A 24,292-nucleotide genomic window follows, 5' to 3' on the forward strand; every position below is an offset into this window, starting at 1 on the left:
GAGAAGTAACACTGACACCAGATGTGAAAGGAGTTTTAAAGAAGAGGTTCTGAGAATCAGCAGAACATCTCCATAGGCAAAGGCTGGGATAACAGAAACCAGAACTCCTGGTGGACAGGAGATAGGGGGACAGCCCGGAACCTCACAGGAGGAAACATCTGGCAAGGTTATTTACCATGTCCCTGGAGGAGACAGACTTGAGGGAAGGAAACGGTTTTTTTGTTTTGGTTTGGATTTTTTGCCTCCAGGATTATCACTAGGGCTTGGTGCCTACACTACGAATCCACTGCTCATGGAGGCCATTTTTCCCATTTTGTTTCCCTTGTAGTTGTTATTGTTGTCATAGCTGTTGTTGCTGGATAGGACACAGAGAAGTCGAGAGAGGAGGGGAAGAGAGAAAGGAGGAAAGATAGACACCTGCAGACCTGCTTCACCACTTGTGAAGCAACCCCCTGCAGGTGGGGAGCTGGAGGCTCAAACCGGGATCCTTATGCCGCCACTTGCACTTTGTGCCATGTGTGCTTAATCCACTGCACTACCGCCCAGCCCCCAGGAAATGCTTTTATTCAGGGGCAGGAGTCCTTAGGAGGAAGCAGCAAGGCCACTGTGCAACCCAAGGAATTTAACCTCTCTCCAGTTTACATGAACAGAGTCTCCACTTTTTCCTCAGAGATGCTGTTGTCCCATAGACCACCATGGTAGGGTTGAGGTGGGCACTAGTTAGCAGCACTCTGGTGGCAGTTGTGCCTTTCAGGGACTTAGGTCATATAGTTCAAGGTATCACTCCAACCTGACCTTTTCATGATCTGAATCTGAAGCCTCTTTAAGCAGTGTGACTTTACAAAGGCCACGTAACCTCTAGTTTCCCTCATCTATAAAATTAGACTATTTCAAAGCTTGTAAGCATAAAGAAACACAACTATAAAACATATAGCACACAGTAGCTGCTCACTCACTGATAACTAAATAGTCCCAAGAAACAATAAGGCCAACCCAAAGTGGAAATAGAAAACACGTACCAGGACACAGAAATAAGGTAGAGAGAGATTATAATAAACATAAGCAGGTAAAATTCACTTAAGTGTGAGTCTTAGATTGGGTTAGAAAATAGACCAGGTCCAAGAGATAGTTCATTGAATAAAGTATACACCTTACCATGTGTGAATTTCATGGATAGTGGAATGGTGTCTTTGTGTCTCTTCCCTCCCCACCAAAAAACCGAATAAAAACATTGAGGTGATCTGGGAGGCAATGCAAGGGATAGGGCACTCAACTCTCAAGCATGAGGTCCCGAGTATATTACACATGTACCAGTGTGATGTCTGGTTCTTTCCCTCCTCCTATCATTCTCATTAGTTAAAAACAAACAAACAACAACAATAAAAAAACAACAACACTGAGTTAGAGGCAGAGGTAGATAGCATAATGGTTATGCAAAGAGACTCTCATGCCTGAGGCTCAATCATAGAGCTGAGCAGTGCTCTGGTAGAAAAAAAAAAAATGAAGCTAGGGAGGCAGCTCAGCTGTATAGCATGAGCCCGAGTCCACTCCTTTGCAGTGACTTAAATAAATAGGTTGTTCACAAGAAACATACCTGAAGAGCCAATTCCCCCTTGGCTAAGGACATTGATCATGAGTGGGGGAGAGAGTATAATGGTTATACAAACATTCTCATGTTCTGAGGCTCTGAGGCCCCAGGTTCAATCTCCTGCACCACCACAAACAAGAGCTGAGCAGTGCTCTGATAAAAAAAAAAAAAAAAAAATCAATCATTGTGTTAAGAGTACAGGGCTTGCCTTCCTAAGGGTCTGAGTTCAAACCCCAGCACTGCTATATGCCAAAGCTGAGCAGTGCTCTAATCTCGTCTCTCTCATAAACAAAAACATATCTTTGAAAAAGCCCCATCCTCTCATTCATTCAGCAACACACACCTATAACCTCTTTCTTATGTCAAACACTGTTGGCAGATTATATGATAAAGGCTCAAAAAGTTTTTAGGCACCAACATTTTTATTTATTCATTTTCCTGGTCTTTTTTTTTTTTTTTTTAACATTATAAACCAAATTTGATCCGAACTTGTGATAGGATCCATCATGTTAGAAAGTGGTGGCAGCTATGCCTGCTTCTTCCTTTCTCTAGCCACTTTCAACCTCTGGCTGTCATTTCTCTCCTTCTTTCCTGGCTATCCTTTAACAATATAGCCCAACCCCTTTAAAACAGGGACTAAAAGTACCAAATTCATTGTTCTGAGGTTTAAAAGCTCTCAAGGAACATTATAACTCAAACTCAAATTATAATTCTCCCCTGCACCCCATCTGTCACGGGCTGAGGAACCAGTGGACCTGTAAACCAAGAACATAGACATAGAGTCCGTAGGCCAAATGAGGGCTGAGAAGATGTGGGTTCTGTGGTCACCGCTGCCAGCTTCCAGCCTGAGGAAGGCTGAGGAAGGGCTGAGTGAGCAGCTCCAAGCAAGCTCAGGGCTCCCTGTAGGTGTCTTCCTTGTACCCTCATCATGACCAGGGTTTTAGGAGAAGATTCTCGACTCCCCAATACTTAAAACAGTATGAGGGACGCAGCAGAGGCCAAAGACCAAGTAATCAGCTCCAGGTAGTCTGAGAGACACTAACAAATTAACCACAAAGTTGGTGCCATTTGCTGCTGGGGAGGAGAGGTGGAGCCTAGACAAGGTCAGCAGCTGGGAGGCAAAGAGCAGGTGTGGTTCTCAGTAGCGGTAGTGATCAGGTTTGAAGGGGCCATCACGGGGCATGCCCAGGTACTGGGCCTGCTTCTCAGTCAGTTTGGTAAGCTTCACATTCAGCTTGCCCAGGTGGGCTTCAGCCACTGCTTCATCCAGCTGGGAGTGGAGGGGGAGACAGAAAGATCTGGAATTAGTGCCATGCTCTGAGATCCCTCACCCGCATTCAACTTATATCTGCCATGAGTGTGATGCATAGTCCCTCGTTCTGTCCTTACAGTCAGCCTCGGAGGTTGTATTGTTTTTGGCTTTCCAGTTCCCCTTGCTCATGAGATAATGGGACCGTGCTATAGCCTCCACTCCAGCTAACCCATAGGAGAGACCAGTTACATCTCTCTCCTCGCCCACCACCTACCCAAACAGCTATCCACAATGCTTCTCTGGAATTTATCTATCAGCAGGAAATATATTCCATGGCAGGTAGACAGGGCACTTCAACCCTTCTGGTTGAATGCCTAAATAGAGAGGGTGAGATATTAGTTTTGGATCACTAGAGGCAAAATTATTAACAGATGAATATAGAAGAAAGACAGAGGCAAAAGAAAGAGTACTGGCAATTGTAAATCTGAACTCCTCTATTATACAGCCAGTAGAGTTTCTTTGCAGATTAACCTGGCTGTGGTTATTTTAAAATGTCTAAAATTCTTTTGAGTTTATAACACTCCTTCCTTCAAGAGGTGAAGCCTAATTCCCCTTTGAGTGACTCATGTATAATGAAGAGAATAAAGCAGAAGTGATGTCATGTGACTTGGGACTAGGTTCTAAGGAACACCCACACAGCACATGATGCATGAAGTCAAGAATATTCTGTCCCCAATCATTCTTCGTAGTGGTGGAAGAACAAGGTAAGAATAGGTGAGGTGGGGGCCGGGCAGTTACGCAGCAAGTTAAGCGCACGTGGCGCAAAGCACAATGATGAGCTGCGTAAGGAACCCAGTTCGAGCCCCCAGCTCACCACCTGCAGGGGGGTTGTTTCACAAGTGGTGAAGCTGGTCTGCAGGTGTCTTTCTTTACCCCCGTCTTCCCCTCCTCTCTCAATTTCTCTCTGTCCTATCTAACAACAAAGACAACAATAACAACAATAATAACAACAATAAATAACAGGGGCAACAAAAGGGGGGGAAACAGCCTCCAGGAGTACTGGATTTATAGTGCAGGCGCTGAGCCCCAGCAATAACCCTGGAGGCAAAAAAAAAAAAAAGAATAGGTCAGGTGCTAGGGTAAGCGGAAAGATCTCTGGATCTTTCCTTTCACCCCAGCCTCATTTCAAAAGCCTGCCCAGTATTCACAACCATATTTCCTCCTCACACACGCAAGTCCTATGTTCAACCACTGAACCAGCTTCTGAACAACAACTCATACTTTTCCTAATTGGGGACCAGATGGAAGTCAAGTGAAACTTTCAAACCTCACAGCCAGTCTGAGGACCTGGCAGGGTAAGTGACAATGTTAAGTTCATTGGTGATAGTAACAAGATGGATATATATATATATACATAATTTTCAACCCTTATCTGTTACCTTGGGAGAACTACTGCAGTTTCCAATGGAGGGAATAGGGACACAGAACTCTGGTGGTGGGAATGATGTGGAATTCTACCCCTGTTATCTTGTAATTTTGTAAATCAATATTAAACCACTAATTTAAAAAAGAGAAAAGAAGGAGGAGAGACTACACTAAGCTTACAGACATGTTCAAGCTGATCTGCCTGTCTGATTATCCTGACAACTTTAATCAATTGCCTAGACTTTAAAACTGAGCAGTTTAGGGACTAAATATAGCTCACCAGGTATGTTCCCAGTTCAGTCCCTGGTGTCATATGTACCAGAGCAGTGCTCTGGCTTGTCTTTCTCTTTTTTATATTTAAAAAAAATATTTAATATATTAATTTTTAAAATGGCATTTTAAAATGTCACACAAAGATCTTAATATTTAGTTTCTTTTAAAGTGGCAGGAGTCAAAAAATAAATAAATATGCTACCTTTATTTTATAGAGGAAATGGAGACACGAAGAAGGTAAGTAACTTGATCCAGTTCCATAGCCTAAGTGGTGTCACTGAGATTTAAACATAGGTGTGTGTCATCCGTGCTCTGCTCACAACCCAGCCCTGCCACTCTGGGAGTTATTTCCTCCCCTATGAAATGGAATGACTCCTGCCTGTAGAGGATCCTGTGAGGACCTGAGGGCCAGTAAGCCACACACTTTATAAACCTTGGCAAGTCCTACATGGGGAGCAGTAGGTTGGACATGTAACACTCACAGCTGGGATGGAAACCCACCTTCTTGGGCAGGAAGTGAACTCCAACAGGGTACTTGTCCGAGTTGGTCCACAGCTCAATCTGTGCCAACACCTGGTTGGTGAACGAGTTGCTCATCACAAAGCTGGGGTGGCCCATGGCACAGCCCAGGTTGACCAAACGGCCCTCAGCCAGCAGGATAATGTGGCGCCCGTTCTTCAGCTGGTAGCGGTCCACCTACAAGTTGGAAGAGTAACTGTGAGGGCTTGTCCCGCTGTTCAGCCCTGCCACACCCTTACCCTTCATGCAGCAGGCCTCCATGTCTCCAGCAGTGCCAATGAAGGGCCTGGACTGCCTAGAATAATCTTCAGCGCTTCACGCAGCCCACACAACTAGTAATAATAGCCAGAGCATTTCAGCAACCCTGAGATGCTGACCTCACTGCTGTTAGAGCTGGCACACGGAAAGCACTTGGTACAAGGCTTCACACATACTAAGGACTAAGTATTAGATAACGTTGTAAGGATTATTTCCATTTTACCTGGGCTAAGAGCATCCATATAACTAGGAAGATGACTGATAGAGATTTAGGTACTACCATTACCTCATTTCATAGATAAACTGAAGGACTGAGTCACAAACTACAAAGTGGCTGCAGTTTGAGTCTCATTGAGCACTAACGTGTTCTCAAGAACAGTGCTTAGTAAAAGTTGAATGCAAAAGTGCCCAGCTTCAGCTGAACACATTTAAATCAGCCTGGGCCTTTGACAAATGGGGATGTGTTGACCTTACTGAGATTCCAGTTTAGGTGGACCATGGTACAGCTTTCTCTCCCAGGTTATTCTGCCTGCTATAGTGAGTAGACAGCATCACCCTCAACCCCCCACCCACACCCCAGTCCTTCATCTCTCCCACTGCATAAGTAAATACAAATTGTCTTTCTTCTTCACTCCTATCTTGTCACCATAAGCCCTCTCACACACTGCCTCCCAAATATTTCCCAAGCCTGGGTTTCTGGCTCCTTCAAGAGAGCTGTTATTATAGGGGCGAGGAAAGTCCATCAAGCATCCCTTCATTCAATAAATGTCCACTGGCATGTATCTGAGCCAGTGGTTCTGCAAGGACTATTTCAAACTGAACTCTGCCCATACCATACATGGAGGCAAAAATCAAAACCAGTGACTGCAGCTGCATCCCAATGGGTGCTGTGCAATTCAGGTGGTTCTAAACAAATGGGACGGTAGGTCACTGCCTGAGGAAAGGGGGCCCTAAGTCAAGGTCAAGAGGATGGACAAAGAAAAGGACAACCAATTCAGTTCCAAACAAAAGGAGTCTTTTAGACAAAAGAATACAAGCAGAATGGTGGTGGTATGTTTAAGAGGTATTCCAAAGTGACCTGAGTGTACAGTTCTTAGAACTGGGGGGGGGGGGGGGGCTGGGATGTAGGAGAGTAGCAGAGCACAGGCTTAGTGCGTACGATGCCCTGGGTCCAATTCCTGGCACCAAAAGCAAACAAGAAGCAATAAAGTTGGGAAGCAGGCAGGCAAGCAAGCCTGCCAAAGATTGAGGATAAAGCAAGTCCAGCATCAAGGGCAGTCTAGGGGAGTAACAACCACCATCTCAATGGAGGCCCATGTGACCTTTACAGGAGGTTGGCTGGCTGATTCTCAGGAGCACAGCTGCCAGGGAAGCATGCCTCATCCACCACCACCTGTGGTGAGTGCCAGGCCTCATAGGCAGACAGATATAGGTGTACTCTGTCTGGGCAGGAACTAGTACCTGTAGGCTAGTGCAAGACCTATTCAAGGATAATACCCACACTAGGGCAAAGGGTTCAAGGGGAGTGGGGTCAAGTCAGGTGGGTGGATATTCAAAGATGGATGTGTTTGTGACTCCCTGGGCCTGACCAGGCTCATGGCATGATCTATGGCTCTGTCAGGTGTATTTCTCTGTACCTTTTGTATAACACCTCACAGGTAATATGGGAACTATCCAAAGTGTTCCACTTAACATGTTAAGATAGCCTTCTATACAAATTATCTATTGAGAACCAGTTGCTAAAGATTGCTCAAAAGCTGGCTAACTCTCCACACCTATAGACATCTAATCTTTGACAAAGGTGCCCAGACTATTAAATGGGGAAAGCAGAGTCTCTTCAACAAATGGTGTTGGAAACAATGGGTTGAAACATGCAGAAGAATGAAACTGAATCACTGTATTTCACTAAATACAAAAGTAAATTCCAAGTGGATCAAGGACTTGGGTGTTAGACCACTAACTATCAGATACTTAGAGGAAAATATTGGCAAAACTCTTTTCCGCATAAATTTTAAAGACATCTTCAATGAAACAAATCCAATTACAAAGAAGACTAAGGCAAGTATAAACCTATGGGACTACATCAAATTAAAAAGCTTCTTCACAGCAAAAGAAACCACTACCCAAACCAAGAGACCCCTCACAGAATGGGAGAAGATCTTTACATACCATACACAGACAAGAGTTTAATAACCAACATATATAAAGAGCTTGCCAAACTCAACAACAAGACAACAAATAACCCCATCCAAAAATGGGGGGAGGACATGGACAGAATATTCACCACAGAAGAGATCCAAAAGGCTGAGAAACACATGAAAAAATGCTCCAAGTCCCTGATTGTCAGAGAAATGCAAATAAAGACAACAATGAGATACCACTTCACTCCTGTGAGAATGTTATACATCAGAAAAGGTAACAGCAGCAAATGCTGGAGAGGCTGTGGGGTCAAAGGAACCCTCCTACACTGCTGGTGGGAATGTCAGTTGGTCCAACCTCTGTGTAGAACAGTCTGGAGAACTCTCAGAAGGCTAGAAATGGACCTACCCTATGACCCTGCAATTCCTCTCCTGGGGATATATCCTAAGGAGTCCAACACATCCATCCAAAAAGGTCTGTGTACACATATGTTCTTGGCAGCACAATTTGTAATAGCCAAAACCTGGAAGCAACCCAGGTGTCCAACAACAGATGAGTGGCTGAGCAAGTTGTGGATACACAATGGAATACTACTCAGCTGTAAAAAATGGTGACTTCACCGTTTTCAGCCAATCTTGGATGGACCTTGAAAAATTCATGTTACGTGAAATAAGTCAGAAACAGAAGGATGAATATGGGATGATCTCACTCTCAGGCCGAAGTTGAAAAACAAGATCAGAAAAGAAAACACAAGTAGAACCTGAAATGGAATTGGCGTATCGCACCAAAGTAAAGGACTCTGGGGTGGGTGGGTGGGGAGAATACAGGTCCGAGAAGGATGACAGAAGACCTGGTGGAGGTTGTATTGTTATATGGGAAACTGGGAAATGTTATGCATGTAGAAACTATTGTATTTACTGTCGAATGTAAAACATTAATTTCCCAATAAAGAAATTAAAAAAAAAAAAAACACTAAGAAAAAAAAAAAAAGCTGGCTAACTCTAAAGCTCTAAAACCCAGATAATGCTCTCCCCACCAAAAATAAAAAAAACTTTTATAAGCAGAGGGGCTCTGCTTAGTCAGTAAATGGATCCAAACCTAGAGTCCTTTTCATATTCTTCCCCATTCTAACCCCATATTCAGCCTACTCATAATGGACCTTTCTCCGCTCCCCACTGCTCACCAAGCAGACTTCACCAGTCCTAGTGGGGACTGGGTGAGCATATTCTCTCTCTCTCTCAGTTTTCATTATCTTTATTTATTTATTTATTGGATAGAGATAGCCAGAAATCAAGAAGGGGAAGACAGGGAGAGACAGAGAGACACCTGCAGCCCTGCTTCACTGCTCATGAAGCTTTCCTCCTACAGGTGGGGACCAGGGGCCTGAACTCAGGTCCTTGTGAGCATTTACCCAGGTGTACCACCACCTGGCCCCGATAAGCCTTCTCCAGAAGCTTCCCTGCCTCCCACTCCACTGTTTTCCTCTCTAAACAGAATGGCCATTCTAAAGCAGTAGCTCTATCACACACATCTCTTACCTTTCTATTATCTTCAAGAATTCCAGCTGAAATTCAGGATAAAGCCTGAAACTGGAAGCCTGATTTTTAAACAAGGCCTTCTTTTCTCTCTCTGTCTCCTCCCTCCCCATCTTTATACCAGAGCACTGCTCAGCTCTGGCTTATGGTGGTGCAGGGGATTGAACCTGAGACTGGGGAGCCTCAGGCATAAGAGTCTCTTTGCATAACCATTATCCTATCTACCTTAGTCCTCAAGGCCTTCTTCTCCAGCCACCACTGACCAGGCTGAAAGAGCCTTCTCATCTGCCTTCCTTGGTGGCCAACCTGTGGGCATGGCCCTATCAGCCCTTCATCTGTCTGCCCTACTGACAGTGATAGGGTTTCTTACCTGGGGCTTAATGTTCACCTTCTTCATAGCATTCTCATTGAGCCACTTGACATCAATTTCTACATCAAAATGTCCGATGTTACACACAATGGCATCATCCTTCATCTGCTCAAAGTGCCTGTGAGGGAGGCCGAGTCCATGGCTGACCATCAGAGACAGCCCCCAATCCTGACCCTTCCCTCACTCCCCAGGATCCTCCTTCTGCTACCTACCGATCAAGGATAATGTCAACACAGCCCGTGGTGGTGACAAAGATGTTGCCCTCCTGACAGGCTTCATCCATGGTGGTCACCTCATAGCCTGTACATATACAATGGTGTTGGGTCATCCACAGTGGCCTTGTCCCTCCTCTAGTCCCAGTGGTCAACAGACATTCCTCACTCTATATCTTACCTTCCATGGCAGCCTGGAGTGCATTGATGGGGTCAATCTCAGTGATGATGACTCGGGCCCCAAAAGCCCTCAGGGCCTGTGCACAGCCCTTGCCCACGTCACCATAGCCTGCTACCACTGCCACCTTGCCGGCAATCATCACATCTGTAGCCCGCTTGATGCCATCCATGAGGGACTCTCGGCAGCCGTAGAGGTTGTCAAACTTGCTCTAAAAGGAGGGAAGTCTTACTGTTGACTGTAAAACATTAATCCCCCAATAAAGAAATAATAATAATAATAAAAGACACAGCCTTAACAAAAATAAATAAATAAAATAAAAGGAGAGAAGGTAATGGGTGATGGGGGCCTGAGAGTCATTCTTAGCACCTTAACCCAGTGGTCCCTGAACTGACTGGTCACTCCTGTAACTTCTCTGCCCCTCATCCTGATCAGCCCCAAGTCATTCTGCCTTGTCCTTCTCTGCCAGTCCAGAAGGATTTCAGAATTGATCACAGAAACAGACTGCAAGATCAAGAAAGTTGCTTCATTTCAAAGCTCTTGCTTGATGCCCAACTCTGAGTCTCCATACAGTCCACCCCACCTCCCTTAGTGAATTCATTACCCTCAGTCATCTTCATATCACTCATGAATCTCTTTCCATAACTCAAGGGAGAACATCATGACCCTAGCATAGAGCCTTCCCTGAGGCCCTTCCTCGAAGGCCTACTCCAGATCTGTACTAGAAACCAACAGCTGGAGCTGTCACTGTGCCATGAGCTCACCTTGGTGACAGAGTCATTGACATTGATGGCAGGCACCTTCAGGACCCCATTGGCCATCATCTTGTATAGGTTGTGGACCCCAGTTGTGGTCTCTTCAGAGATGCCCCGAATGCCTGAATAAGAGAGGGTGAACTTTAGGCCAGAGTAAGGGGTCGCCCAATGGTGGCTGTGGTGGTGGTGGGGTCTCAAGAGTGTTTCAGAACCCCTCACCGGAACTCACCCTAATTCCTCACTTTTGCCTCCTAAAGCCTCCTCTTCTGGGTTCCTACCTCTGTGATTGATAGGCCACAGGCAGGCATGAGAGACAAGCCACTACCATCACCAGATCGAATGATTCATCTCCCAACTCTTGAACTTGCCTTCTCCACTGCCACTCAGTAACTCAGTCCCTGCACCATCAGCTCTCACCTCATTTCCAGCCACAACACATCCACCAGTGGACAATTTTTTTTATTATATTTATTTCCCCTTTTGTTGCCCTTGTTGTTTTTCATTGTTGTTGTAGTTATTATCGTTATTGATGCCGTTGTTATTAGATAGGACAGAGAGAGGATGGAAAAAGGAGGGGAAGACAGAGAGGGGGACAGAAAGAAAGACACTGCAGACCTGCTTCACTGCCTGTGAAGTGACTTCCCTGCAGGTGGGGAGCCGGGGGCTCGAACTATGCTGGGATCCTTATGCTGGTTCTTGCGCTTTGTGCCACAAGCGCTTAACCTGCTGCACTACCGCCCAACTCCCCCAGTGGGCAATTTTTAACAAATTCATTTTTAGAGAAATCTTTTAAAAGCTTTCTAACTAATCCATTTGCTCTCAGGTTCAAGTCAAACTCTTTTCTCTTGGCTCATTATATTCCCACATGTTGTACATCCTATAGTATTTCCCCAGTGAAAGAAGCTGCCATGTTGACTTCTGTTTCCTGGTTAGCCTACCCTTCACCAGCTAAGGGCCTCTGTACTCACTAGCCACCCCCACCCCAACTCCTTTCCACCCTACATTTAACAAAGCTAACCCTTTCCTAGCTGTTCTAGCCCTCATCTTAACATTGACCTTGGACATAATCTCAGCCAGACCTGCCCCAGTCATCATACCAACACCACAGAAGTTAAGAGGCCTGACCTTAGATTCTATGACACAGATCCTTTGCTAAAAGCAGTAGGATTCCTGCTAAGTCATGCCTGCTGCCTTCACATGGGTGAACTTGTCCCATCTGACCATCAACACACAGCCTGCCCACCCATACTACTCACCTGACAGGAGTTGTGGGTACTTGGTGTGAATGAGGTTGGTGAGATCACCACCATCATCCAGAATCATGTTGAGGGGCCCATCCTTGAAGTACAGTGTCTGTTCAATGCACCACAGGTACTCCTCGTCCGTCTCACCCTTCCAGGCATACACTAGAAGGGAAAAGCATATCAGAGCCTGGCCAACCCACTAGCACCTGCTCCAGGGAACCACTTGGGCTGAGTCAAAAATACCTCTTCCTAATTCCTATCTAACACACCCATAGCTGCTCTGAAAACTCAACAGACTCACCTGGAATGCCAGCCTTGGCAATAGCGGCTGCTGCATGGTCCTGGGTGGAGAAGATGTTGCAGCTAGACCACTGTACCTAAAAGACAAACAAGACAAGAGTTGCCTATGACAAGTAATTCAAAAGCACCAGGATCACCAAACAGGGTTGGGGGAATGCCCTGGAGCTAGGGGTAAAATGGTAGGGATCTGATATAGCCAGATGTGCTTGATAGCCTAGGAAACCTGGTAAATGGATGAGAGCCAAGCAGTGACAAGACCAAACCTGTTTTACAATATCACATGGTGTGGTCCAGGAGGTGGCGCAGTGGCTAAGGCACTAGACTCTCAAGCATAAGGTCCGAGTTCAATCCCCTGCAGCACACGTACCAAAGTGATGGTTGGTTCTTTCTCTCCTCCTATCTTTCTCATGAATAAATAAATTCTTTTTAAAAAAAATATATCACATGGGAATATGGAGACAAAAAAAGTGCTTTTCGAATCAAAACAAGAAATGTAATGGTAGTAGTGGAGGTGATGAAGAGCAGTATAAATTATGATGATTATATTTTTAAAGCAGACAGAACTTGCTGAGGGATTAATTGTTGGTGTGAGAGAGTGGAATCAGGGATGACCCCAAGTTCTTGAACTCAGAGAACCTGAAAGCCTGGATTCATTTGCTAAGTAGGGAAAACTGCAGGAAAAGGAGGGGGTACGTAATCTTAAATTCGTCTAGACATGTTTAATAACTTAAGATGCCTATTAGATCTCCAAGTACAGATAACACATCAACAGTTGGATATAAAAACCTGGAATTCCAAGGACAAGTCCAGAATAGTACATCTATTTGGAAGTCATTGCCAATAAAGGCAGTATTCAAAGCAATAATACCAGAGCACCAAGAGATTGAACATTGCAGAGGTGGGGAAGGAGACAGCTCAGTTGGCAGAAGGCACACTTTACCATGCTCTTGGAACGCCAAGGTTCCAGTGCCTGTGGAGTTTCAAGTCTGTCTGTCTGTCTCTCTCTCTCGGTTTTACTTATTTACTTATGAGAAAAATAGGAGAAAAAGAAACAGATAACAGTCTGGGATTGAACTCGGGACCTCATACTTGAGAGTTCAATGCTTTCTTTATCTATTGTGCCACCTTCTGGATTACTGTCCCTCTCTCTAACATTAAGCAAATTGACAAAAAGTTTACTGGGTGCAGTTGAATTATGGAGGCTCAAAAAGCCCTGGCAGAAGAAAAAATAAAGGAGGTCCAAGAATTCCACTGATGCTGCTCTGCTGGAGGAGCTGTCAATCATTAAAACACCTGCCTGCACAGAACCAATCAGAGTATGCAACCACTTTGGCAAATATTATTGGCCCAAGACAGGCACGTGACCCTGGTGGAGGCCAATGGAGTTGAGGTTTTCTGTGAAAGCCTCTCAGGAAGATAACAGAAGGTAAGTGGAAGCCAATTTCCCTGTCAGGGAGAAAACACATAGAACAGTCACTGCAAAGAGTGGTGGTACTGCGATAGGCAGGCTTGCTGGGCCTGAGGGGACCAGCACAGGCCACCCCCTCACTCTGCTGGGGCAGCTTTGGGCCTCACCTCCGCACCCAGGGCAACCAGGGTTTCAATGAGGACGGCGGTCTCCACCGTCATGTGCAGGCAGCCGGCGATGCGGGCACCCTTCAGTGGCTTGGAGGCCGAGTACATCTCCCTCATGCGCATCAGGCCCGGCATCTCATTCTCGGCGATGTCCAGGGCTTTGCGTCCCCAGGAGGCCAGGCTGATGTCAGCTGCAGAGACACTGGTGTTAGTTCCATGTATGATTTCCATGTGCCACCAGCATGCATACACGTAGTCACTCATTCACTCACTCACTCACTCACTCACTCACTCACTCACTCACTCACTCAGCAAAGGGACCTATGGAGCCAGAGCAATGAAAAAAGGAACTACAGCTTACAACCATGTGGGGGAACACATCTAATCAAAGAGTAACACATGGATTGGGTAGACAGCATAATGGTCATGCACACGGCTTTCATGCCCGAGGCTCCGCTCCAAAAGTCCTAGGTTCAATCCCCAGCACCACCATAAACCAGAACAGAGAGCAGTACTCTGCAGAAGGAAGGTCATAGCATAGATCAATGTTCTTTTGAAAACTAGCTGTTAGCCAAGGTGTAATGGGGGGAAGAATAGCTAGTCAGGTAGATGCTACCTGCATGCCTGAGCACTGCTGCATGTACTCCCAAGTGTTACTCTGGCATTTCTCTTTCATGTGAAACTTGAAACTACTTACTTTATCTCATACGAAGTAATCAAATCTTAAAAATAAGTACCTGGGAGTTAGGCAGTAGCGCAGCAGGTTAAGTGCAGGTGGCACGAAGCGGAAGGACCTGCTTAAGGATCCCGGTTTGAGCCCCCGGCTCCCCTCCTGCAAGGGATTCCCTTCATAGGTGGTGAAGCAGGTCTGCAGGTGTCTGTCTTTCTCTCCCCCTCTGTCTTCCCCTCTTCTCTCCATTTCTCTCTGTCCTAACAACGACGACAACAATAACTACAACAATAAAACAACAAGGGGAAAAAATTAATAAGTACCTGTGAAAACTAACTATCTTGGGGCCAGAAAGATAGTTCACCAGGTAATGGCAGTGTGTCTTGCAATATGAGACCCAGATTGGAACCCCAATACCACATGGGAAGTGCCACAGCACTGGAGGAAGATGTGATTTCTCTCTATCTGAATAAAAAAATGACTCAGAGCTATCCACAAGGAAGAGGAGTCTAGCAGAAACCTTGGTATCAGATTATATGTAACTCACGCCACCTATAAACCAGATTCCCTAAAGCATTTAGCTCCTGGTTCCCCATTCTTTTTTTTTTTTTGGTAGTTTTTTTTTTTTAATTTTATTTATTCATAGGAAAGATAGGAGGAGAGAAAAGAAACAACCAGACATCACCCTGGTGCATGTGCTGAACTCAGGACCTCATGCTTGAGAGTCAATTCTTTTTTTTTTTAATTTTTATTTATTTATGAGAAAGACAAAGGGAGAGAGAAAGAACCAGACATCACTCTGGCACATGTGCTGCCGGGGATCGAACTCAGGACCTCATGCTTGAGAGTCCAAAGCTTTACCACTGCACCGCCTCCCGGACCACTTGAGAGTCAATTCTTTACCACTGTCCCACCTCCCAACCACTAATTCATCATTCTTGATGACTTCAATACTGGTAATTGATATTATCTACTATCTTAAAAATGACACAGAAATATCCATTCTAGATATTTTTTCCACATGAAGGGAACTTATCTGTGTATCTAATACTCTTGGCTTGTCTCTGCTCCAGGGAAGGTTGAAGGAATTGTCTGATTAGTAAACTTGGGAAGAATAAGCTGGGCATGTTCAGCTTAGTTCTGCCTTTTCCATGCAAGCAAGTAGTAGTCTGCCTTCAACTAGTAGGTGTTCTCTGCTCCACACAGAGACCTCCCCATATTCACCTTGCCTGTACCTAATGGATAAATTGCTGGATTTGAGTTCAGTTAGCAGGATCATTGGTGACACTAATCTACAACCTTTGGCATTGATATTATTAGTAATGATTATTTTTGGCCTCTTGTTACTCCAAATGTCTTAAATTTATCCAAATTCTCAGGCAGGACAGCATACTGTTATGACCCAGGTTCAAACCCCTCATCCCCATCTGTAAGGGGCAGGCTTTATAAGTGTTGAAGCAGGACTGCAGGTGTCTGTCTCCCTCTCTCAATTTCTGTCATTTCAAATAAAAAAATAAAAGTTAGGGCCAAGTGGTGGCACACCTGGTTAAATACACATATCGCAGTGTGCAAGGTTGCCAGCTCAAGCCCCTGGTCCTCTCCTGAAAGGGGGAAGCTTCACAAGCCATAAAGCAATACTGAAGTCTCTCTTTTGCTCTATCTGCCCTTTCCAATTTTTGTCTCTATCTTAAATTTTTTTTAATTAAAAAAATAAATTAAAGGGAAAAGTGGCCACAGGGAGAAGTAGATTCATTGTGCAGGCACCAAGCCCCAGTGATAACCCTAGTGGCAATAAAAAATAAGTAAAATAAGGGTGGAGGGTAATAGCATAATGGTTATGCAAAGAGACTCTCATGCCTGAGGCTCCAATTCCCAGGTTCAATCCCCGGCACCACCATAAGCCAGAGCTAAGCAATGCACTCTGGTAAGAAAGAAAGAAAGAAAGAAAGAAAGAAAGAAAGAAAGAAAGAAAGAAGAAAAAAACAAATAAATTAAGTAACTGCTCTTCTTAAAGTCTCCCAAAAAAGAAAGAAAGAAAGAAAGAAAGAAGAAAAAAACAAATAAATTAAGTAACTGCTCTTCTTAAAGTCTCCCAAAGCTGGCCTAAACCCCACATCTGGTCAGTTACATATGTTCATGTTTCTTACAGCAGCAGGATTCTTTTGAATCCTTTCGAAATTTACTTGGCTTCTCTACCTTTCTTCTGTGGTTTTCCTCCTACCTTCCTGGCTCATCTTCCTCTAAGACTCTAATGTTTAGAGGCCCTCAGGCCTCCCTCCACCAGCTCTCTCTTCTCTAAATGTCACCAGATGAGCTCATTCTGTCTTATAACTTTAAATACTTTATGGCAATAACTCCCACATACTTTTTCCCAGTCCAAGTTTCTCCCCTTAACTCAGATAATACAAAGCCTACTACTCAGCATCTCCACTTAGAAGCCAAACTGTATCTATTATGCTCCCCTATCCCTCCTCTCCCCGCCCAAAAAACCCCCATCAATTCCCCAACTTTTTCACTTTGGGAAATGAAACTACCATTCAAGCAGCCACACTGGTCATAAACTTTTGAGGATTTCTTGATTACTTCTCTCCTTTCACTCCCTTAAAACCCACCCACACACTGTTGGCTCAAAGTTCCAAATACACATACAATGCAACAGCATCTTCTAACTAATCTATATGACTTCTCAGTTGGATTGCTGAAGCCTCCATGTTCCCACACACTTGTCTCTCTACAGATGCCAAAGGAAGAAGCTTAAGTCTTAACTCCTCACCCAGCCTTTGAGGCCAATTCATTGACTGCCCACCTTGGAGGCCATTTTTCCCATTTTGTTGCCCTTGTTGTGGTTGTTATTGTTGTTATGGCTGTTGTTGTTGTTGGATAGGACAGAGAGAAATCGAGAGAGGAGAGTAAGACGGGGAGAGAAAGATAGACACCTGCAGACCAGCTTCACTGCTTGTGCAGGTGGGGGCTGGGGGCTCCAACCGGGATCCTTAAGCCGGTCCTTGTGCTTGGTGCCATTTAAAAAAAAAAAAAAAAAAAAAACAGAGCACAGCTCAGTTCTGGCTTATGGTGGTGTGGGGGATTGAACCAGGAACTTTGGAACCTCAGGCATGAGAATCTCTTTGCATAAATATTATGCTACCTACCCCCTCCCCCAGTTTGCTGAGTAGGGTTGAAGGAAAGAAGCCCATCAACAGGTCCATACTGTACCAGGCTTTGTCCATATAGTGTTGCCTAATTCCTCAAGGCTTACTGCAAGGTTAGGGATTATTTCTTCTTCTTTTTTAAATATTATTTATTTTTCCTTTTGTTGTCCTTTTTTATTGTTATAGTTATTACTGTTACTGATGTCATCATTGTTGGATAGGACAGAGAGAAATGGAGAGAGGAGGGGAAGGCAGAGGGGGAGAGAAAGATAGACACCTGTAGACCTGCTTCACTACCTGTGAAGCGACTCCCCTGCAGGTGGGGAGGGGGGGGTATCGAACAGAAATCCTTACGCCAGTCGCTTTGCGCCACCTGCGCTTAATCCTCTGCACTACCGCTTGACTCCCTAAGGTTAAGTATTATTTCCATTTTATAGATGAAAGAAACTGATACTGAGAGGGTCTGGACTTGTTTCCCAAGTGTTCTTGTATTTCAGGAAGTCCTCAGCTTGCATTAGCAAAAAGCACCAGATCTTGGAGCACTGAATCCTTCCCTGTGCCTTTGGAGTCATGGAGCTCTTGGGAAACTCTGGGGCTGAAACAGCTGTTATGAAGGTAGTGAACTAGTTATTTTTAGCTTGAGGGACAAGTGGTGGAGGGGGTAGAGTTTAGCAGGATCTCTACTACTGCTGGGCTCACCACCCATGAAGCTTCTAGACCTGGGTCTAGAGTGCCCTTCTCCCATATCTGTATTTGGAACCAAAGACAAATCCTTGTCTGGGTTCTTCACTCATTGGCAGATGTTGGGAGTTGGACTGTGTTGTTAAAATTCGGAAGGCTCTGGTCGGGCTGGCTTGCTTCACGGCGGGTAACAGAGACGCGGAGACAACGGCTGGGCAGGGCAGCTGTATTTCTTTATTCAGGAACAACGATTCACAAACTAAGACAAACTAATCACCAAACAGAACTCTGCTGTCTCTTTGCGGCGGCGCAAGCACTCTCTCTTTTACTCTGGAACTCAAGAACCCTCTCCCTTACTCTCGAACTCAGAAACTCTCGCACTCTCGCACTCTCGAACTCCGGAACTCAGGAACTCTGTCACTGGGGAACTCAGGAACTCTCGGACTCCGGAACCCTCTCCCAGGGTCCCTTGGGGCGGGGCCAAGCAGGCCCGCGAAATTAACAGGACTCATCCAATTCTCTTGGAGGGGGAGGGCTAGAACAAGCCAATGTAAAGCATACGACAATTCCCCCTTTTCTTTTTAACTAAATGACTATAGTATCAAGGGTGTGGGGTGAACAGAAACATATATTACAAAAACCAGCATGTTGCCAAGGGAAGGCCTGAGGGGGCCATATCTGAAAAAAAAAAATTTCTTGCCTCTGGGGGGCTACTTGCCTCGACGGGCAATTGCATGGGGGCGGGGAACGGCCTAGGGTCCCACAGGCAGCTGGCTGCAACTTACTTACTATGAAACAAAACTTGTTATTAGCATATCTACTGCAGGATCCAACGTTTCTAATAGAGAAGGAATTTGAGACTTTTACATATCAACAACGTCTTTTAACCTTTTGTTACACCCATTCAAGATGGAGACACACCCTAGGTGTGGGCCGGAGAGGAAACCTCAGGCATGAGAATAATTAGCATAGCCATTGTGCGATCTACCATTTCTAATAGAGAAGGTAGTGTTTTACATATCAACAAGTCTATTTAACCTTTTGTTTAGACCAACTTAGTTGAAATATATTGATTGTTAACTAATTTTTACCTCAGACTTTAAATGTAAGTTAATTTTTATCTTTATGAGAATTACGTTGAAAACCTTTTTCATTTATCTTTGACTAGTAAGAATTTAGCCTTAAAGCTACTGTTTACCAAACTTTAAACATACACATAAACATAGTCATTAATACACGAGGAGAGAAACCTTTGTTACGAAGACATGTCATTTTAAACACGAATTTAAATCTATATTGTCTTAGTTGTTGGGGGGGGGGGTTCACCATCCAGAGGTGGCTTCCCGCGCAGCTCCACTTCTAGGAATTGCAGGTTGCGATCTCTGCACAAATCTCTGCGTACTCCAGCTTGTCTGTCTTCAGACCAGACCGGCGGCTGGAGATCTCGTGTGCCCAGTTTTGGCAGGGAGCCCGGAGGTCCGGGAGGCCCGGGATGGTTCCAGAATTCATAGAAAGAGGGCAGGCAGGCCATCTTTGTAGAAGGCATGAGCCTAGGTGCCCAGGGGTGGCGGCCATGATAGAACGCCGCGGCCCTGCCCCATGGCCCTGCCATGTCTGCTGCCCTGTTCGCAGTGGCCGAGCAGCGTGGAGGGATCAAGCGTCCAGTGCCCTGCACCACGCGGTGGAGAGCCGGCTCCTGTGGGCTGGCCTCAGGCTCCAGCATGTTGGCATCGGGCTCCAGCATGTTGGCCTCAGGCTCCAGCATGTTGGCATCGGGCTCTAGCGTGCTGGCATCGGGCTCTTGCATGGTGGCGTAGGCCTCCTGCGGGCTGCGGGGCTGCGGGGTTGCTGGCGCGGTGCGCGGGGTTGTCTGGGCGCAGCCGGCTGGCTGGCTGTTTGACCAGGTGGAAACAGCAGCTCCGCGCCTTGCCTCCCGCCCGCTGGCTCTTCCCGCTGGCTGTTCTGAGTTCGCCCGAGCGAGTGGAAACCACAGAGTGGTCCAGAGATAAATGTTCCAGAAACAGCAAAACAGTCTCGTGAAGAAAGAGCAGAGGCCTTTGGAGATCTCTTCACAAGCAGAAGAGAAGGCCATCGTGCATAGGTAGCCAAATTGTCTTTACTTATCTGAGAGATGCGCAGGTCAGGTCCACGTGGGCGCCATTTGTTGTTAAAATTTTCAGAGGCTCTGGTCGGGCTGGCTTGCTTCACGGCGGGTAACAGAGACGCGGAGACAACGGCTGGGCAGGGCAGCTGTATTTCTTTATTCAGGAACAACGATTCACAAACTAAGACAAACTAATCACCAAACAGAACTCTGCTGTCTCTTTGCGGCGGCGCAAGCACTCTCTCTTTTACTCTGGAACTCAAGAACCCTCTCCCTTACTCTCGAACTCAGAAACTCTCGCACTCTCGCACTCTCGAACTCCGGAACTCAGGAACTCTGTCACTGGGGAACTCAGGAACTCTCGGACTCCGGAACCCTCTCCCAGGGTCCCTTGGGGCGGGGCCAAGCAGGCCCGCGAAATTAACAGGACTCATCCAATTCTCTTGGAGGGGGAGGGCTAGAACAAGCCAATGTAAAGCATACGACAGGACTGCAGTAAGATTTATTTAGCATGTTTTATTACTCTGCTCTGTGCCAGCTTTTTCGAGGAGCTTCTTTTAATTTAGTCCTAACAATCATGTGGTCAGTGAACATTTGTTGACCCTTCTCTGTGCCAGACCCAGCTGGGCACTGGAGATACAAAGATGACGTAAGGATGAATGCAGTGGCCAACATGATAGCACACTTGGATAGTGCACCTGCTGTCATTTGAGTCACGCAGGTTAGATCCTGATTCTCACGTCACCAGAGGAAGCTTATATGCTATGGTTTCTTTCCCTTTTCCCCTTTGTCTCTGTATGTATTTCTGTCTGAAAAAGCCCAAAGCTGTTAAGTCCAGGTGACAACCAAGAAAAGGGTAAGGGTAGGTTATATATACAATATAGTACCACCGTCTCCATTTTATAAATGAAATCTCTTCTCTAGCTCCCTGACTACCATGCCAGTCTAGCTCCTTCCTCACAGAACTCCCCTGAGTCTCTTGCTTTGTGGAACTATGCAACAGCTAGGGGGATATGTTAAACAGGTAGATGTAGTCATGGTAATCCTCCTAAAACTATAGGCTTCCCACCTTCTAGCCATAAAATCTTGACTTAACTAGGGTCAGGAGATGGCTCACATGGTAGATTCCACACTTTGGAGGACCATTTATAGGGGAAGCTTCCCAAGCAGTGGAGCAGTGTTGTGATGTCTGTTCTGTCTCTTCCCTCTGCCTCTGCATCCCTCTCTGACATTGAAAGGAAAAAGCCTGCTGGGAGGATCGAAAAGCCCTGTGACAGCCCAGGGTGTGGTGTACAGAGAAAGCATTGGAATAGCAAGCATGAGGTCATTAGTTCAGCCCCTGGCATCTTGTGTACCAACGTGATGTTCTAGTGTTTGCTGTCAACCCTCTTTCTCTCATCAATAAATACATATATACCAGCACTTATTTTTAAAGCCCTTTGGCAAGAAAAAAAATTCTGACTTAGCTTTTCTCACTACACTCCCTGTACTTGACACTATTCCTAAAGGCTGAATACAGTTAGTTCTTCCTGTTAAAAATTTTTTTTTTGTTGAGCACTTAACTGTGCTCAATAACAATATCGAGTGCTTAAGGAGGAGCCTTTCATTTTAAGATAACTATATGGGTTAAATGGGTGAGAATGAAGTTAGCCTGTTGAAAGTCTTGTAGATCCCTCCTGAGTTCCTAGTAAGAAGAGGAAGGACCTCTGTCCTCAACCATAACCCACTGATCTCTCCACTGTCTGACAAGCGTCACTCAATTTAGTCATTAACACAATGAAGTCCAATCTGGTCAAGGCCATGCGTGTGCAATTTCACTTTTTCATTCAGATAAGACAGAGGAGACGCAACAGCTTCCCCCCAATACCACTAAATCTCCTGTATGGTGCAGGGGTTGAAACCAGGGCCAGAAGTATAGCAAAGTCACTTGCCTCTACCTGGGTGAGCTGTTTCTCTGTCCAAACAAGCTATTGTTTTGACAGAATATTTACAAGCACCAGGGAGCTATCTCTGAAAATTATTCAGTAAAGGGGGTAGGTGGTGATGCACGCATGGTTGAGCACATATGCTACAGTACACAAGGACCCAGGTTTAAGTCCCTACTCCCAGTCCCCACCTGCTGGGGAAAGCTCCACAAATGGTGAAACAGTGCTGCAGGTCTCTCTCCCTCTCTTCTGTCTCTATCCAATAAATTAACTTAAACTTTTTTTTGAAGATTTTTCGGTAAACACATGCAAATCACTTGGCACAGGTGTTCAATAAATAGCAATGCCTTTGCAGACTTGCTGGTGCTTCGAAGTCACTTTAAAACTTTTAGCCATTGTGAATTATTTCTAGCTGGAAAATTCATCCAGGCTGTTCCAAATGCGTTCATTTGTATTTCAGCAGTGAAATTCACTGTGTGTTCAGAGGCCTAGATTTATATCCTGCTCGACCACTTCCCGGTTATAAAATGGTAAGTTACCTTTACTCCTAAGTTTCAATATACACACCATACCATGACAAAGTGTAATTCCTAACCTAAAGAGCTGTGAGACCATTCAGTCTCTAGTAAAAGTAGGGCCCTCCTCCTCTATAGAAGGGGAAGCGTCTCGGGTCCTCTCCAGGCCTCCACAAACGCGCCCTTTTGGGGGGTTCCAAAGCCCACGCCTGACCAGCAATAGGCCTAAAGAGCGGTAGACGTTTGTCCCCGGCAACCCAGCCGGCCAAACAGCCAGTTGTAGTCCAGGAGGCGAGACCAGTTCCCCAGCTTAAGTGGGGTCAGGATCCCCGGAACGTGCCAGCCATCCGGGCTGCCAGGTGTGACTGGCGCCCGCTTCAGCCAGGTCGGTTAGCAACACGCCGCCAGTCGCAGCACCGCAGCCCGCACCGCGCCACAGGCTCTCGCAGGGCACGCCGGGACTTGTAGTTTACGGTCGCCCCCCGACAACCCACTAACCACGATTCGGGAACTCCAACTCCCAGGCGCCCTCGCGCGACCAGGATCCCGCCGAACCAACAATTCAAGGGGTCCGGAGAGCCCGGGATCGGCCCCGCGGCCGCCGCCCAAACATGTGGTCAGCAGTCAGGGAGCAGACCCTGTGGCTACTCGTCCGGGAACTCACCGACTTTGTAGGGCAGCTTTTCCGACATACTGGTGGAGTTTCCGCACGGAGTGATGGGTACAAGCAAAAGAAGCCTGGCCTGCAAGCGAAGACAGGCACAGGGCGGAGGACGCCGGGTAGGGATTTGCGCGTGGCAGCGGCGCCTTTAAATATCTGCCTCTTAGTTGCATATTCATGAACCTGCTGGGGCCAAGTCAGGGGGGCGGGGCTCAACGTGGGGGCGGGGCCGGAATGAACTTCCAGCCCTACAAAAACTTGATGCTATACCCGCAGGTCCTTTGACCTTCCACCTACGGAGGGGCGGGAGCTTGAGAGCCAACCCTAGGCCCTGTATTTCTCTTCTTGACTTTGTGAATCTGATTTCAGAGCTGGTCTGAACTGCAACTTCAACCTGTTCATTTCCCACACTTTCTTTTCATCTATGGAACGAACTGAGTGACATACCTACAACATACATAAAAAGTAAATTTGCTCAGAAACGAAAACACAAGTAGAACCTGAAATGTAATTGGCATATCGCACCAAAGTAAAAGACTCTGGAGTGGGTGGGTGGGGAGAATACAGGTCCATGAAGGATGATAAATGACATAGTGGGGGTTGTACTGTTAAATGGGAAACTGGGGAATGTTATGCATGCACAAACTATTGTATTTACTGTTGAATGTAAAAAAAGTAAATTTGCAGAGTCAAATACCTAGCATATACCAGATATATATAATGGTGAACTTTACATGTAATTTTTATTTATTTATTTATTTAAGAGACAGAAAGAAATTGAGGGGAAAGGGAGACAGAGGGAGAGAGAGGGGCCAAGCAGTGGCGCACCCGGTTAAGCACACACACAAAAGAAGAGAAAGGTTTGGGGCCGGGTGGTGGCGCACCTGGTTGAGCGCACATATTACAGTGCAGAAGGGCCTGGGTTCAATCCTCGGTCCCCACCTGCAGGGGGAAGGCTTTACGA

At 45.9% G+C, this 24,292-nt stretch overlaps 1 protein-coding gene across 1 annotated transcript; it reads right to left on the reverse strand.

Annotated features, from left to right (window-relative positions):
• Window positions 1-1,991: 1,991 nt before the first annotated feature.
• On the reverse strand, window positions 1,992-23,464 carry AHCY (adenosylhomocysteinase). The gene is made up of 10 exons (XM_007522670.3): window positions 23,332-23,464; window positions 13,624-13,814; window positions 12,050-12,125; window positions 11,761-11,910; window positions 10,514-10,626; window positions 9,753-9,960; window positions 9,572-9,659; window positions 9,360-9,477; window positions 5,040-5,234; window positions 1,992-2,858 (listed from the first exon to the last, which is right to left on the reverse strand). The coding sequence occupies exons 1-10, from the start codon at window positions 23,357-23,359 to the stop codon at window positions 2,727-2,729; spliced, it is 1,299 nt and encodes a 432-aa protein (XP_007522732.1). The 5' UTR covers window positions 23,360-23,464; the 3' UTR covers window positions 1,992-2,726.
• Window positions 23,465-24,292: the final 828 nt, after the last annotated feature.

The sequence above is a fragment of the Erinaceus europaeus genome, chromosome 1, assembly GCF_950295315.1.
Source record: "Erinaceus europaeus chromosome 1, mEriEur2.1, whole genome shotgun sequence".
In the NCBI taxonomy this organism is placed as follows: domain Eukaryota; kingdom Metazoa; phylum Chordata; class Mammalia; order Eulipotyphla; family Erinaceidae; genus Erinaceus; species Erinaceus europaeus.